The following is a 14,849-nucleotide window of genomic DNA, read 5'->3' as shown; positions in this document are numbered from 1 at the left end:
ATCCGAAAGAGCGGGGGGGGGGGGGGGGGGGGGGGGGCATAGGAACACAAAAAATAGGAGGAGTCAAGAACATGGTCCATAGAGCCTGCTCTATCATTCAATATGATCATGGCTGATCTGAGGTTTCAACTCCACTTTGCTGCCCACTCCCGATGTCCCTGAATTCCCGAGACACCAGGAATCTGTCTGTTCCAGCCTCAGATGTATTCAACGATGGAGCATCCTCACTCCTCTGGGGTAGAGAATTCCAAATATTCACAATCCTTTGAGTGAAAGAATTTCTTCTCATCTCAGTCCTAACAGATCAGCCCCTTATCCTAAGACTATGCCCCCATGTTTTAGATTCCCTGACCAGCAGAAACAACCTCTCAGCATCCACCCTGTCAAAGAAACATATAGAAACATAGAAGATAGGAGCAGGAGGAGGCCATTCGGCCTTTCGAGCCTGCTCCGCCATTCATTATGATCATGGCTGATCATCCAACTCAATAGCCTAATCCTGCTTTCTCCCCATAACCTTTGACCCCATTCGCCCCAAGTGCTATATTCAGCCGCCTCTTGAATACATTCAATGTTTTGGCATCAACTACTTCCTGTGGTAATGAATTCCACAGGCTCACCACTCTTTGGGTGAAGAAATGTCTCCTCACCTCTGTCCTAAATGGTCTACCCCGAATCCTCAGACTGTGACCCCTGGTTCTGGACTCCCCCACCATCAGGAATATCCTTCCTGCATCTACCCTGTCTAGTCCTGTTAGAATTTTATAAGTCTCTATGAGATCCCCCTCATTCGTCTGAACTCCAGCGAAAACGATCCTAACCTCGTCAATCGCTCCTCATACAAACCCCTTCATAATTTTGTCAATTTCAATGAAATTACTTCTCATTCTTCTAAAATCCAGAGAACACAGGCCTAATTTACTCAGCTCCTCATCATAGATCAACACTCTCATCCCAGGGAACAACTCAGTGAACATTCACTGTGCCACCTCCAATGCAAGTAAACCCTCTCCTCAACGTGGAATAGAAGGCTCGGCTGATAGAGAGAGACAAGGCTTGAGGGCAGCATAAACACTAGCTGGGCTGAATGGCCTGATTCTGTACCGTATATCCGATACAATCCTTATCCTAAAAAAGTAACAATTTAAATAGAACGTCATGAAAAAAAAGCATTTGGCAAAACTAGAACGACCAATTCATCCAAAAATATAAGTAGGAGCTGCAGGAGACCATTCAGCCTCTCGAGCCTGCTACACCGTTCACCATGACTGATCTTTTATCCCAACTCCACCTTCCCTTAACTCCCTTAATATCCAAAAGTCTAACAATCCCTCTTTTGAAAACACTCAGTGATTGCCCATCTGGGGCAGAGAATTCCACAGACTCACAACCCTTTCACTGAAGAGGTTTCACCTCATCTCAGTCCTAAATCATAGATTCATTGAATCCCTATGGTGCTGAAGGAGGCCATTTGGCCCATCGAGTCTACACTGACAACAATCCCACCCAGGCCCCAACTCCGTATTCCCACATATTTACCTCGCTAATCCCTCTAACCTACGCATCCCGGGGCACTAAGGGGCAATTTGGCATGGCCAATGCACCCAATCTGCACATCTTTGGAGTGTGGGAAGAAACCGGAGCACCCGGAGGAAACCCACGCAGACATGGGGAGAATGTGCAAACTCTACACAGACAGTGACCCAAGCCGGGAATCGAACCCAGGTCCCTGGAGCTGTGAGGCAACAGTGCTAACCACTGTGCTACCGTGCTGCCATGATCAACTCCTTATTCTGTATCAGTGATCACATGTTGGAGATCAGGTTTGTCTCGCATATTCGCTTGGTGGGGGGAGGGTGGGGGTTAGAATGGAAATGAATTGATTTTTGTTGAGCAAAGGGATTAAGAGTTTGGGAACCACGGCAGGTAGATGAAGTTAAAATACAGATCAGCCATATGTTAATGAAATGGAGCAGAACAGGCACAAGGGGCCGAATGGTCTCCTCCTGCCCCCAAATTCCTTCCCATTTATTCATAAAGACATCATTGACAAAAGAAGGAACATACAACGGACACTTCTATAGAATTTTGTTCCCTTGACTTTACTGTTTTTCCTGAAGGGGTGAATTTCCTCCTTCCGGCCCCAATAACTGAATACGCACAGCTTTTGTTCTTCATAGAATCATAGACTCCCTACAGTGCAGAAGGAGGCCATTTGGCTCATCAAGTCTGCACTATTAGTCACAAGTAAAGCTTATATTAACACTGCAATGAAGTTACTGTAAAATTCCCCTCGTCGCCACACTCTGGCGCCTGTTCAGGTACACAGAGGGAAAATTTAGCACGGCCAGTTCACCTAACCAGCAGGTCTTTCGAACTGTGGGAGGAAACTAGAGCACCCGGAGGAAACCCACACAGACACGAGGAGAATGTGCAAACACCACACAGACAGTGACCCAAGCCGGGAATTGAACCCAGGTCCCCGGCGCTGTGAGGCAGCAGTGCTAACCACTGTGCCACCTAAATAGGGTTAGTAGTTACAAGCACGAGCTGCACCTTAACAAGCCAGGCGAGGAAGAAGATCAAGGTGATGAAGTAGAAGTATGAACGCCATCGCGGAAAGCTGTCAATTGCCCGATACATGAAGAACACCCAACCTTCCTGTGAGGCTGCTTCATAGACGGTGAAGATACTGGTGCCTGACAGGGGGGAGAGAGAGAGACCAGACATCCAACCATTACAATACAGACTTCAAAAACTACCAAATAAAACACTGGATAAAAAGCTCAAACATTCCTCCCTCCTGCAGTGTCTCCTGTGTGAAGAAGGCCGCAACCTCTGTGACTGCACCAATTAACAAGTGAAAGATCCAGTTCTGTCATTTTGAATAATAAAAATAAAAGCCAAATATTGTGGATGCTGGGAGTTTGAAGCAACAACTGAGAGTTCTGTCATTTTAAATATCTGTAAATCAGATCCTTGAAGAACCAGAGGGGATGAGGAATTTAAAATGAAAAGCCAGTTGTTGTGATCTGGAAGGCGCTCCTGAAAGGGCGGCGGAAGCAGATTCAATCGGAAGTTTCAAAAGGGAATTGGGTAAAGACTTGAAAATTAATTATCTGCAAGGCTATAGGGATAGAGCGGGGAGTGAAACCTTAATGGGATAGCTCTTTCAAAGAGATAGAACAGGCGAGGGGTGGAATGGTCTCCTTTTCTGTAGAATTCATAGAATCCTACAGTGCAGGAGGCCATTCGGCCCATCGAGTCTGCACCGACCACAAACCCTACCCTCGCTAGTCCCCCTGACAATAAGGGGCAATTTAGCATGACCAATCCATCTAACCCACACATCTTTGGGAGGAAACCAGAGCATCCGGAGGAAACCCACGCAGACACTGGGAGAACGTGCAAACTCCACTCCAAACCCGGGTCCCTGGCGCCGTGATGCAGCAGTGCTAAACACCGTGCCATCGTGCCGCCCTTAAACAGATAAGTGCTCGGAATCCCATCATGTTTTCATCACTCCTTCTCCCTGTAACCTCTTTCAGCCCGACAATTCTCCGAGATTGCTGCGCTCCACTAATTCGACCCTCGTGAATGTCCCTAATTTTCCTCGACCCACCAATTGCGGCAGTGCCTCCAGCTTACTCTATTCCAAGCTCTTTAATCCCCTCCCTCTCTGCCTCTCGGACGCTTCTTCAAAAATGTCTCCGTGTGGGGGTTGGCACCACATTTGGTCTGATTCACATTCCTGTGAAGCACCTTGGGGCTGCTTTACCACATTGAAGCCACCGTGCTGGTGTGGGCACGATGGGCCAAGCGGCCTCCTCCTCTGCTGTAGCTTTTACTGTTTCGATACCAGCGCGGGTCTTTGTTCGAACAGATGTTGACCCCCTTTGCGATGGAAAATGCTTGATGCAAGATGTCAAATGTTGACACCTGCCTCTGTCACGTATGTCCAATCAAACATCATTACAGCAGCACAACAGTCCGGGACAATCCTCAGGCACACCTTGCTCCGAAACTAACCCCAGGGCCAGGAAACAAATGACAGATGTCTGTGCACATCTGGCGTATTTGTTTGTTACTGTGCTTCCACCATCTGTTTCCTCTTTCAACACTTCTCACACCTTTGCTGAAGCTGCCTCTTGATTCAGTGCGAACCTCAGCCTTATTATTCCGTGTGCTGCCAATGATCATGTTACCAGACCACACACACATGCCACTGATTCAAAATTAATTAATTCTTATGATCATACGTAACAACTAATCCAGGCGCTTATCTATAACGTTATTGAGGTACAAACTTTTCAGGATTGAAAGTCCTTCCCAATGTCGCTCACAGCTCCTGTGATTTGATCCAAAACCTCTCAGAATTCAGGTCACTCGTTCGGTGGTAGATTGCCGTTTACATTAAGCTAGCCCACATTCCTTGGAAATTGAAAATTAAATAATTTAAAGATTTGAATGGGAACCGTCAGCCTTAGGGTTAATACCCTGTACGTGTTCATCACAGAACAGAAACCTCCTGAATCGTCCACTCTGAACCTCCAGATATTTGACACCAGCCCAGGATCTCACACAAATCTCCCCCTACCCGAAAGATCCTGCATTTATATAGCACCTGTCGCAACTTCAGGATGTCTCACAGCACCTCACAGCCAATGGAACACTTTTAAAATGTAGTCACTTGTAGGAAGCATAGCGGAGGCCAATTTGAACACAGCAAGATCCCAGAAACAGCAACGTCATAATAACCAGATAATCTGTTTCTGTGGTACTGGCTGGGACATCGATATTGGTCAGGACGCTGGGGTAAACTCCACGGCCCAACTTTAAAATAGTGCCATGGAATCTTTCCACCAACTGCGAGGGCAGGCACAGCCTTGTTTAAAATCTCATTTCAAAGATCAACAGTGCTGCCTTCCCTCAGTGCTGGACTGGAGTGGCAGCGGAGGACAGCGTGCTGGAATCTCTGGCTGGGATTTGAACCCACACCTTCTGACTCAGAGGCGAGGCAGCTGCCCACTGAGCCCTCGCTGACATCCCTGCTGTCCAGGTGGATAATCTCTCTGACACTGACAAGAGTTTAATTCTGGAGAAAGCAGGTGAGCGAGAGCGCGCGCGAGAGAGAGAAGAGAGAGAGCGAGAGCACGCGCGAGAGAGAGAAGAGAGAGAGAGCGCGTGAGAGCAAGAGAGAGAGAGAGCGAGAGAAAGAGTGAGAGAGCGCGCGAGAGCGAGAAAAAGAGAGAGAGCGCGCGCGAGAGTGAGAGAGTGAGGGCAAGCGAGAGAGAGAGTGCGCAAGAGTGAGAGCGAGAGCAAGAGAGCGCGAGAGCGAAAGCGCGCGAGAGCGCGCAAGAGCGAGAGAGAGAGCACGCAAGACCGAGAGAGAGAGCGCGCAAGAGCGAGAGAGAGAGCGCGCAAGAGCGAGAGAGAGAGCGCGCAAGAGCGAGAGAGAGAGCGCGCAAGACCGAGAGAGCGCGCAAGACCGAGAGAGAGAGCGCGCAAGACCAAGAGAGAGAGAGCGCGCAAGACAGAGAGAGAGAGCGCGCAAGACCGAGAGAGAGCGCGCAAGACCGAGAGAGAGAGCGCGCAAGACCGAGAGAGAGAGCGCGCAAGACCGAGAGAGAGAGCGCGCAAGACCGAGAGAGAGAGCGCGCAAGACCGAGAGAGAGCGCGCGCAAGACCGAGAGAGAGAGCGCGCAAGAGCGAGAGAGAGAGCGCGCAAGAGCGAGAGAGAGCGCGCGAGAACGAGAGAGAGCGCGCGAGAGCGAGAGAGAGCGCGCGAGAACGAGAGAGAGCGCGCGAGAGCGAGAGAGAGCGCGCGAGAGCGAGAGAGAGCGCGCGAGAGCGAGAGAGAGCGCGCGAGAGAGAGAGCGCGCGAGAGCGAGAGAGAGCGCGCAAGAGCGAGAGAGAGTGCGCGAGAGCAAGAGAGAGAGCGCGCGAGAGCGAGAGAGAACCGTTGGAGAAAATCTCCATTACAAGGGAGGAAGTGTTAGGTTTGTTAGAGAATATAAAGACTGACAAATCCCCAGGGTCTGATGGAATCTATCCAAGGCTGCTCAGGGAGACGAGAGATGAAATCGCTGGGCCTCTGACGCAAATCTTTGTCTCGTCACTGGACGCAGGTGAGGTCCCAGAGGATTGGAGGATAGCTAATGTGGTCCCGTTATTTAAGATGGGTAGGAAGGATAACCCGGGTAATTATAGGCCGGTGAGCTTGACGTCCGTGGTGGGGAAGTTGTTTGAGAAGATTCTTAGAGATAGGATGTATGCGCATTTAGAAAGGAATAAACTCATTAACGATAGTCAGCATGGTTTTGTGAGAGGGAGGTCATGCCTCACTAACCTGGTGGAGGTTTTTGAAGAAGTGGCTAGAATGGTTGACGAGGGAAGGGCCGTGGATGCTGTCTATATGGACTTTAGTAAAGCGTTTGACAAAATCCCTCATGGTAGGCTGGTGCAAAAGGTTGGATCTCATGGGATAAAGGGGGAAGTGGCTAGATGGGTGGAGAACTGGCTTGGTCACAGAAGACAGAGGGTGGTAGTGGAAGGGTCTTTTTCCGGCTGGATGCCTGTGACTAGTGGTGTTCCGCAGGGCTCTGTATTGGGACCTCTGCTGTTTGTGATTTATATAAATGATCTGGAAGAAGGTGTAACTGGGGTGATCAGTAAGTTTGTGGATGACACAAAATTGGCAGGACTTGCAGATAGTGAGGAACATTGTCAGAAGCTACAGAAGGATGTAGATAGGCTGGAAATTTGGGCAAAGAAATGGCAGATGGAGTTCAATCCTGATAAATGCGAAGTGATGCATTTTGGTAGAAATAATGTGGGGAGGAGCTATACAATAAATGGCAGAACCATAAAGGGTATAGATACGCAGAGGGACCTGGGGGTGCAAGTCCACAGATCCTTGAAGGTGACGTCAGAGGTGGAGAAGGTGGTGAAGAAGGCATATGGCATGCTTGCCTTTATAGGACGGGGCATAGAGGATAAAAGTTGGGGTCTGATGTTGCAGCTGTATAGAACGTTGGTTCGGCTGCATTTGGAATGCTGCGTCCAGTTCTGGTCGCCACACTACCGGAAGGACATGGAGGCTTTGGAGAGAGTGCAGAGGAGGTTTACCAGGATGTTGCCTGGTATGGAGGGGCTTAGTTATGAGGAGAGATTGGGTAAACTGGGGTTGTTCTCCCTGGAAAGACGGAGGATGAGGGGAGACTTAATAGAGGTGTATAAAATTATGAAAGGCATAGATAGGGTGAACGGTGGGAAGCTTTTCCCCAGGTCGGTGGTGATGTTCACGAGGGGTCATAGGTTCAAGGTGAAGGGGGGGGAGGTTTAACACAGATATCAGAAGGACATATTTTACACAGAGGGTGGTGGGGGCCTGGAATGCGCTGCCAGGCAAGGTGGTGGAGGCAGACACACTGGGAACGTTTAAGACTTATCTAGATAGCCACATGAATGGAGTGGGAATGGAGGGATACAAAAGAATGGTCTAGTTTGGACCAGGGAGCGGCACGGGCTTGGAGGGCCGGAGGGCCTGTTCCTGTGCTGTATTGTTCTTTGTTCTGTTCTTTGAGAGAGAGAGCGCGCGAGAGCGAGAGAGAGCGCGCGAGAGAGCGCGCAAGAGCGACAGAGAGCGCACGAGAGAGTGCGCAAGAGCGAGAGAGCGCAAGAGTGAGAGAGCGCAAGAGCGAGAGAGCGCGAGAGCGAGAGCGCGTGAGAGCGAGAGAGAGCACAAGAGTGAGAGAGAGGGCAAGAGCGAGAGAGAGCGCAAGAGCGAGAGAGAGCGCAAGAGCGAGAGAGAGAGACCGAGAAAGAGAGCACGCAAGAGCGAGAGAGAGAGCGCGTGAGAGCGAGAGAGAGCGCGAGAGCGAGAGAGAGAGCGCGAGAACGAGAGAGAGAGCGCGCGACAGTGAGAGAGTGTGAGAGCGAGTGAGAGAGTGCGAGAGTGAGAGAGAGAGCACGAGAACGAGAGAGAGAGCGCGAGAACGAGAGAGAGCGCGAGAACGAGAGAGAGCGCGAGAACGAGAGAGAGCGCGAGAACGAGAGAGAGCGCGAGAACGAGAGAGAGCGCGAGAACGAGAGAGAGCGCGAGAACGAGAGAGAGCGCAAGAACGAGAGAGAGCGCAAGAACGAGAGAGAGCGCAAGAACGAGAGAGAGCGCAAGAACGAGAGAGAGCGCAAGAACAAGAGAGAGCACGAGAACAAGAGAGAGCACGAGAATAAGAGAGAGCGCAAGAACGAGTGAGAGCACGAGAGCGAGAGAAAGAGAGAGCCAGAGCCAGAGAGAGCGCGTGAGAGAGAGAGCGCGCAAGAGCGAGAGAGAGAGAGAGACCGAGCGCGCGAGAGCGCGCGCGAGAGAGAGAGGGAGCGCAAGAGCGAGAGAGAGAGGGAGCGCAAGAGCAAGAGAGAGAGCACGCAAGACAGAAAGCATGCAAGAGCGATAGAGCGAGAATGAGAGATAGAGCGAGAGAGCGCGCAAGAGCGAGAGTGAGAGAGAGCGCGAGAGAGTGGGCAAGAGCGAGAGAGAGAGCGCGCAAGAGCGAGCGTGAGAGAGAGAGCGAGAGAGCGCGCAAGAGCGAGAGAGAGTAAGACAGAGAGCGGGCAAGAGCGAGAGAGAGAGCGCGCAAGAGCGAGAGAGAGAGCAAGCGCGCAAGAGCGAGAGAGAGAGCGAGAGAGCGAGCGGGAGAGAGAGAGAGCGTGAGAGCGAGGGTGAGAGAGAGAGTGAGAGAGAGCACGTGAGAGCGAGAGAGAGAGCGCGCGAGAGCGAGAGAGAGAGCATACGAGAGCGAGAGAGAGCGCGCGAGAGCGAGAGAGAGAGAGCATGAGAGCGAGGGTGAGAGAGAGAGAGTGAGAGAGAGAGCGCGCGAGAGCGAGAGAGAGAGCATATGAGAGCGAGAGAGAGCGCGCGAGAGCGAGAGAGAGAGAGCGTGAGAGCGAGGGTGAGAGAGAGAGAGTGAGAGAGAGAGCGCGTGAGAGCGAGAGAGAGCGCGTGAGAGCGAGAGAGAGAGAGCGCGCGAGAGCGAGAGAGAGAGCGCGCGAGAGCGAGAGAGAGCATACAAGAGCGAGAGCGAGAGAGAGAGCGAGAGAGAGAGCATACGAGAGCGAGAGAGAGAGTGCGCGAGAGCGAGCGAGAGAGAGAGAGCATACGAGAGCGAGAGAGAGCGCGCGAGAGCGAGAGAGAGGGAGAAAGAGAGCGCGCGAGAGTGAGGGAGAGAGCGAGAGAGCGCGCAAGAGTGAGAGAGCGAGATCGCGCAAGAGCGAGAGAGAGAGCGTGCGAGAGCGAGAGAGAGAGCGAGCGAGAGCGAGAGAGAGAGAGTGAGAGAGAGAGCGCGTGAGAGCGAGAGAGAGGGAGAGCGAGAGAGAGAGAGAGCGTGCAAGAGCGAGAGAGAGTGAGTGAGAGAGGGCAAGAGAGAGCGCGAGCGTGAGAGAGAGAGGGAGAGCGCGTGAGAGCGAGAGAGAGAGTGCGAAAGCGAGAGAGAGAGCGCGAGAACGAGAGAGCGCGAGAACGAGAGAGAGCGCGAGAACGAGAGCGCGAGAACGAGAGAGGGAGAGCAAGAGAGAGTGCACGCGAGAGCGAGAGAGAGAGAGCGAGCGAGAGAGAGCAAGAGAGAGCGCGAGAGTGAGAGAGAGAGAGAGAGCACGTGAGAGCGAGAGAGAGTGTGAGAGCGAGAGAGAGTGCGAGAGTGAGAGAGAGAGCACGAAAACGAGAGAGAGAGAGCGCGAGAACAAGAGAGAGAGCGCAAGAACGAGAGAGAGCGCGCGAGAGGGAGAGAGCGAGAGAGAGAGCGCGCGAGAGAGAGAGCAAGAGAGAGTGCGCGCGAGGGCGAGAGAGAGAGCGCACGAGTGAGAGAGAGAGCAAGATAGAGAGCGCGCGAGAGAGAGAGTGCGCAAGAGCGAGAGAAAGAGAGCAAGAGAGAGAGCGCGCAAGAGCGAGAGAGAGCGAGCGAGAGAGAGCAAGAGAGAGCGCGAGAGTGAGAGAAAGAGAGAGAGCAAGAGAGAGATTGCGCAAGAGCGAGAGAAAGAGTGAGAGCGAGAGAGAGAGCGCGCAAGAGTGAGAGAGAGCGAGTGAGAGAGAGCAAGAGAGAGCGCGAGAGAGAGCGCGTGAGAGTGAGAGCGCGAGCGCGAGAATGGGGGAGAGAGCCCGCGACAGCGAGAGAGTGTGAGAGCGAGAGAGAGAGTGCAAGAGTGAGAGAGCGCGAGAACGAGAGAGCGCGAGAAAGAGAGAGAGAGAGCACAAGAGCGAGAGAGAGAGCGAGAGCGAGAGAAAGAGAGCGCGAGAGCCAGAGAGAGAGCGAGAGAGAGCGAGCGAGAGAGAGCGCGCGAGAGAGAGAGCGCATGAGAGAGAGCGCATGAGAGAGAGCGCATGAGAGAGAGCGCATGAGAGAGAGGGAGCACAAGAGCGAGAGAGAGAGCGAGAGAGCGCGCAAGAGCGAGAGAGACCGAGAGAGAGAGCGTGCGAGAGCGAGAGAGCGCGACAGCGAGAGAGAGCGCGCGAGAGTGAGAGAGCGCGCGAGAGAGAGAGAGCGCGCGAGAGTGAGAGAGCGCGCGAGAGTGAGAGAGCGCGCGAGAGTGAGAGAGCGCGCGAGAGTGAGAGAGCGCGCGAGAGTGAGAGAGCGCGCGAGAGTGAGGGAGAGAGCGAGAGTGAGGGAGAGAGCGAGAGTGAGGGAGAGAGCGAGAAAGAGGGTGAGAGAGAGAGAGAGAGCGAGAGAGAGAGAGAAAGAGAGCGAGGGAGAGAGAGTGCGAGAGAGAGAGCGCGAGAGAGAGAGCGCGAGAGAGAGAGCGCGAGAGAGAGAGCGCGAGAGAGAGAGCGCGAGAGAGAGAGCGCGAGAGAGAGAGCGCGAGAGAGAGAGCGCGAGAGAGAGAGCGCGAGAGAGAGAGCGCGAGAGAGAGAGCGCGAGAGAGAGAGCGCGAGAGAGAGAGCGCGAGAGAGAGAGAGCGCGAGAGAGAGAGAGCACGAGAGAGAGAGAGCACGAGAGAGAGCGCGAGAGAGAGAGAGCGCGAGAGAGAGAGCGCGAGAGAGAGAGCGCGAGAGAGAGTGCGCGAGAGAGAGAGCGCGAGAGAGAGAGCGCGAGAGAGAGAGCGCGAGAGAGAGAGCGCGAGAGAGAGAGCGCGAGAGAGAGAGCGCGAGAGAGAGAGCGCGAGAGAGAGAGCGCGAGAGAGAGAGCGCGAGAGAGAGAGCGCGAGAGAGAGAGCGCGAGAGAGAGAGCGCGAGAGAGGGAGCGCGAGAGAGGGAGCGCGAGAGAGGGAGCGCGAGAGAGCCCGAGAGAGAGATAGAGAGCACGAGAGAAGAGTGCGAGAGAGTGCAAGAGAGAGTGCAAGAGAGAGAGAGAGCGCGAGAGAGAGAGAGCGCGAGAGAGAGAGAGCGCGAGAGAGAGAGAGCGCGAGAGAGAGAGAGCGCGAGAGAGAGAGAGCGCGAGAGAGAGAGAGCGCGAGAGAGAGCGAGAGAGAGAGAGAGCGCGAGAGAGAGAGAGCGCTAGAGAGAGAGAGCGCGAGAGAGAGAGAGCGCGAGAGAGAGAGAGCGCGAGAGAGAGAGAGCGCGAGAGAGAGAGCGCGAGAGAGAGCGCGAGAGAGAGAGAGCGCGAGAGAGAGCGCGTGAGAGAGAGAGCACGAGAGAGAGAGAGCGCGAGAGAGAGAGAGCGCGAGAGAGAGAGAGCGCGAGAGAGAGAGAGCGCGAGAGAGAGCGCGAGAGAGAGAGAGCGCGAGAGAGAGAGAGCGCGAGAGAGAGAGAGCACGAGAGAGAGAGAGCGCGAGAGAGAGAGAGCGCAAGAGAGAGAGAGCGCAAGAGAGAGAGAGCGCAAGAGAGAGAGAGCGCGAGAGAGAGAGAGCGCGAAAGAGAGAGAGCGCGAGAGAGAGAGAGCGCGAGAGAGAGAGAGCGCGAGAGAGAGAGAGCGCGAGAGAGAGAGAGCGCGAGAGAGAGAGAGCGCGAGAGAGAGAGAGCGCGAGAGAGAGAGAACGCACGAGAGTGAGGGAGAGTGCGAGAGCAAGAGAGAGAGTGCGAGAGAGAGAGAGACTGTGCAGGAGAGTGAGAGCGCGAGAGAGAGAGCTCGAGAGAGGAGAGAGCGTGAGAGAGAGGGAGCGCGAGAGAGAGAGTGCGAGAGAGAGAGAGACTGTGCAAGAGAGAGAGAGAGAGAGCGCGAGAGAGGAGAGAGCGTGAGAGAGAGGGAGCGCGAGAGAGAGCGTGAGAGAGGGCGCGAGAGAGAGTGTGAGAGAGAGAGAGCATGAGAGAGAGAGAGCATGAGAGAGAGGAAGAGAGAGAGAGTGAGACAGAGAGAGAGCGAGAGAGAGAGAGAGCGAGAGAGAGAGCGAGCGAGAGAGAGAGAGAGCGAGAGAGAGAGAGAGCGAGAGAGAGAGAGAGAGCGAGAGGAAGAGAGAGAGCGAGAGGAAGAGAGAGAGCGAGAGGGAGAGAGAGCGAGAGGGAGAGAGAGAGTGAGAGGGAGAGAGAGCGCGAGAGAGAGCGCGAGAGAGAGCGCGACAGAGAGAGCGCGACAGAGAGAGCGCGACAGAGAGAGCGCGACAGAGAGAGAGCGCGACAGAGAGAGAGCGCGACAGAGAGAGAGCGCGACAGAGAGAGAGCGCGAGAGAGAGAGAGCGCGAGAGAGAGAGAGTGCGAGAGAGAGAGTGCAAGAGAGAGAGTGCAAGAGAGAGAGCGCGAGAGAGAGAGCGCGAGAGAGCGCGCGAGAGAGCGCGCGAGAGAGACAGCGCGAGAGAGAGAGCGCGAGAGAGAGAGAGCGCGAGAGAGAGGGAGAGAGTGCGAGAGAGAGAGCGAGAGAGAGGGCGCAAGAGAGAGAGCACGAGAGAGAGGGCGAGAGTGCGAGAGAGGGAGTGCGAGAGAGAGAGAGCGCGAGAGAGAGGGAGAGAGTGCGAGAGAGCGAGTGCGAGAGAGAGCGCGAGAGAGAGGGAGAGAGTGCGAGAGAGCGAGTGCGAGAGAGAGAGCGCGAGAGAGGGAGAGAGCGTGAGAGAGAGAGAGAGCGTGAGAGAGAGGAAGGGAGAGAGCGCGAGAGAGAGAGCGCGAGAGAGACAGAGAGAAATGTGCAAGATCAATTTCTGCTGGTTGAATACTGAGAGGGATCGGGCTCGCGCGATGGGTGGGGTCAGCGCTTTAGCTGCAGCATGAACTGGACAAGGTTCCCATCACACACCTCTCCCAGTTTCCCTCCTCCCCGCGTTTCCCTGTTATTTCCATCTCTTTGCCAGGCCATAAAGAGTGTGTTCCTCAAACTACTCTCAGCTTTCCCGATGAATGGCAGGTTTTGATTGGTCATGCTGATGGGTCACCAGTTCAGAGGTTCTGGAGAGTTTTAAAGAGTGAAATTCTTTCAGATTTTACTCAGAGTAAATCAACTTCAGATGTGGACTATGTCAGAACATCCAGGAGGCAGATTGTGGGCAAGTGTATATTCCCAGGAGGTATCAGCGAGGATAAATGGTACCAATAAATGTGGTGAAAGGATTGGAAACGAGAGATTGAAAATAATTGGCAAAAGAAGCAAAGGTGACATGAGGAAAATGTTTTGCAGGCAGCGAGTGGTTGGGATCTGGAATGTATCTCCTGAGCGTGTGCTGGAGGCTGCTTCAATCCAGACTTTCGAGATGGAAGGAGACTCTTACCTGAACAGGACCCATGTGCAGTGGTTACGGGGAGAAGGTGGGGAAATGGCACTGGGATGAACTGCTCATTTGGACAGCCAGTACAGACACGATGGGCTGAATGGCCTCTTTCAGCGCTGTCACAGTTCACTGAACTCCAGTTGAGATTATCAACATTTGAAGTTATCACTTTTAAACAACAGGTCAATGTGCGAGTTGTGTTTTCAAAACGTTCGCTGAAACATTTTGGTTTCCTTGAGTGTGTCCAAAGTTTGAAAATTTTGAAATATAATAAGAAAAGTACAAACAAGAATAGAAACTTCTGACAAAAGGTTTTACATAGAAACTAAGCAGGAGGAGGCCATTCAGCCCTTCGAGCCTGTTCCACCATTCATTTTGATCATTATTCAATATCCTGATCCCCCCTTTCCCACCAAGAGTTATATCTAATTTATTTTTGAAATCACACCGGGCACAATTTTAAAGCCTCGCTCGAGCGAGACTGGAAAATCCCACCTGAGGATAACAGACATTTCCTTTGCCCGCTCCTTGCCCGCTCTGACTCCGTGGCGGGCAGGGCGGTAGAATTCTAGTGACAATGTTTTGCCCGCAACTACATTCTGTGGGAGTGAATTCCACACATTCACCACCCTCTGGGTGAAGAAATTTCTCCTCACCTCAGTCCTAAAAGGTTTATCCTCAAACTATGACCCCTAGTTCTGGACTCCCCCCACCATCGGGAACATTCTTTCTGAATCCACCCTGTCTAATCCTGTTAGAATTTTATAAGTTTCTATGAGATCCCCTCACTCTTCTAAACTCCAGTGAATATAATCCAAACCGACTTTGTCTCTCCTCATATGACAGACCTGCCATCCCAGGAATCAGTTTGGTAAACCATCGCTGTACTCCCTCTATAGCAAGGACTTCCTTCCTCAGATAAGGACACCAAAACTGCACACAATACTCCAGGTGTGGCCTCACCAACTATACAATTGCAGCAAAACATCCCTATCCCTATACTCAAATCCTCTCGCTACGAAGGCCACCATTTACCTTCTTTACCGCCTGCTGTACCTGCACGCTTACTTTCAGAGAATTTAGTAATGACCTCTTCCACTGAAGCTGGACACATCTTGCATCTAAACTCGAGTTTTTACAGTTCTTTCCCCATCGCCTTTGAGCAGCGCGATGAACTTTCAACATCTGCCCATGTTTCAAAAATTTTTTTTATCATTCCCGGGGACAGC

At 53.0% G+C, this 14,849-nt stretch overlaps 1 protein-coding gene across 1 annotated transcript in view; it reads right to left on the bottom strand.

The window, feature by feature from the left end:
- nalcn (sodium leak channel, non-selective) overlaps window positions 1–14,849 on the bottom strand; it is a 225,950-nt gene that overhangs the window by 172,179 nt on the left and 38,922 nt on the right. Inside the window, exon 7 of the mRNA XM_078221539.1 lies at window positions 2,557–2,699. Within this exon, the coding sequence (XP_078077665.1) occupies window positions 2,557–2,699 (143 nt within the window). The remainder of the gene's footprint in view (window positions 1–2,556; window positions 2,700–14,849) is intronic.

Source organism: Mustelus asterias, chromosome 10 (assembly GCF_964213995.1).
Source record: "Mustelus asterias chromosome 10, sMusAst1.hap1.1, whole genome shotgun sequence".
NCBI lineage: Eukaryota > Metazoa > Chordata > Chondrichthyes > Carcharhiniformes > Triakidae > Mustelus > Mustelus asterias.
The sequence above is the reverse complement of the archived record's forward strand: the minus strand, read 5'-3'. Positions and strand labels throughout refer to the sequence as shown.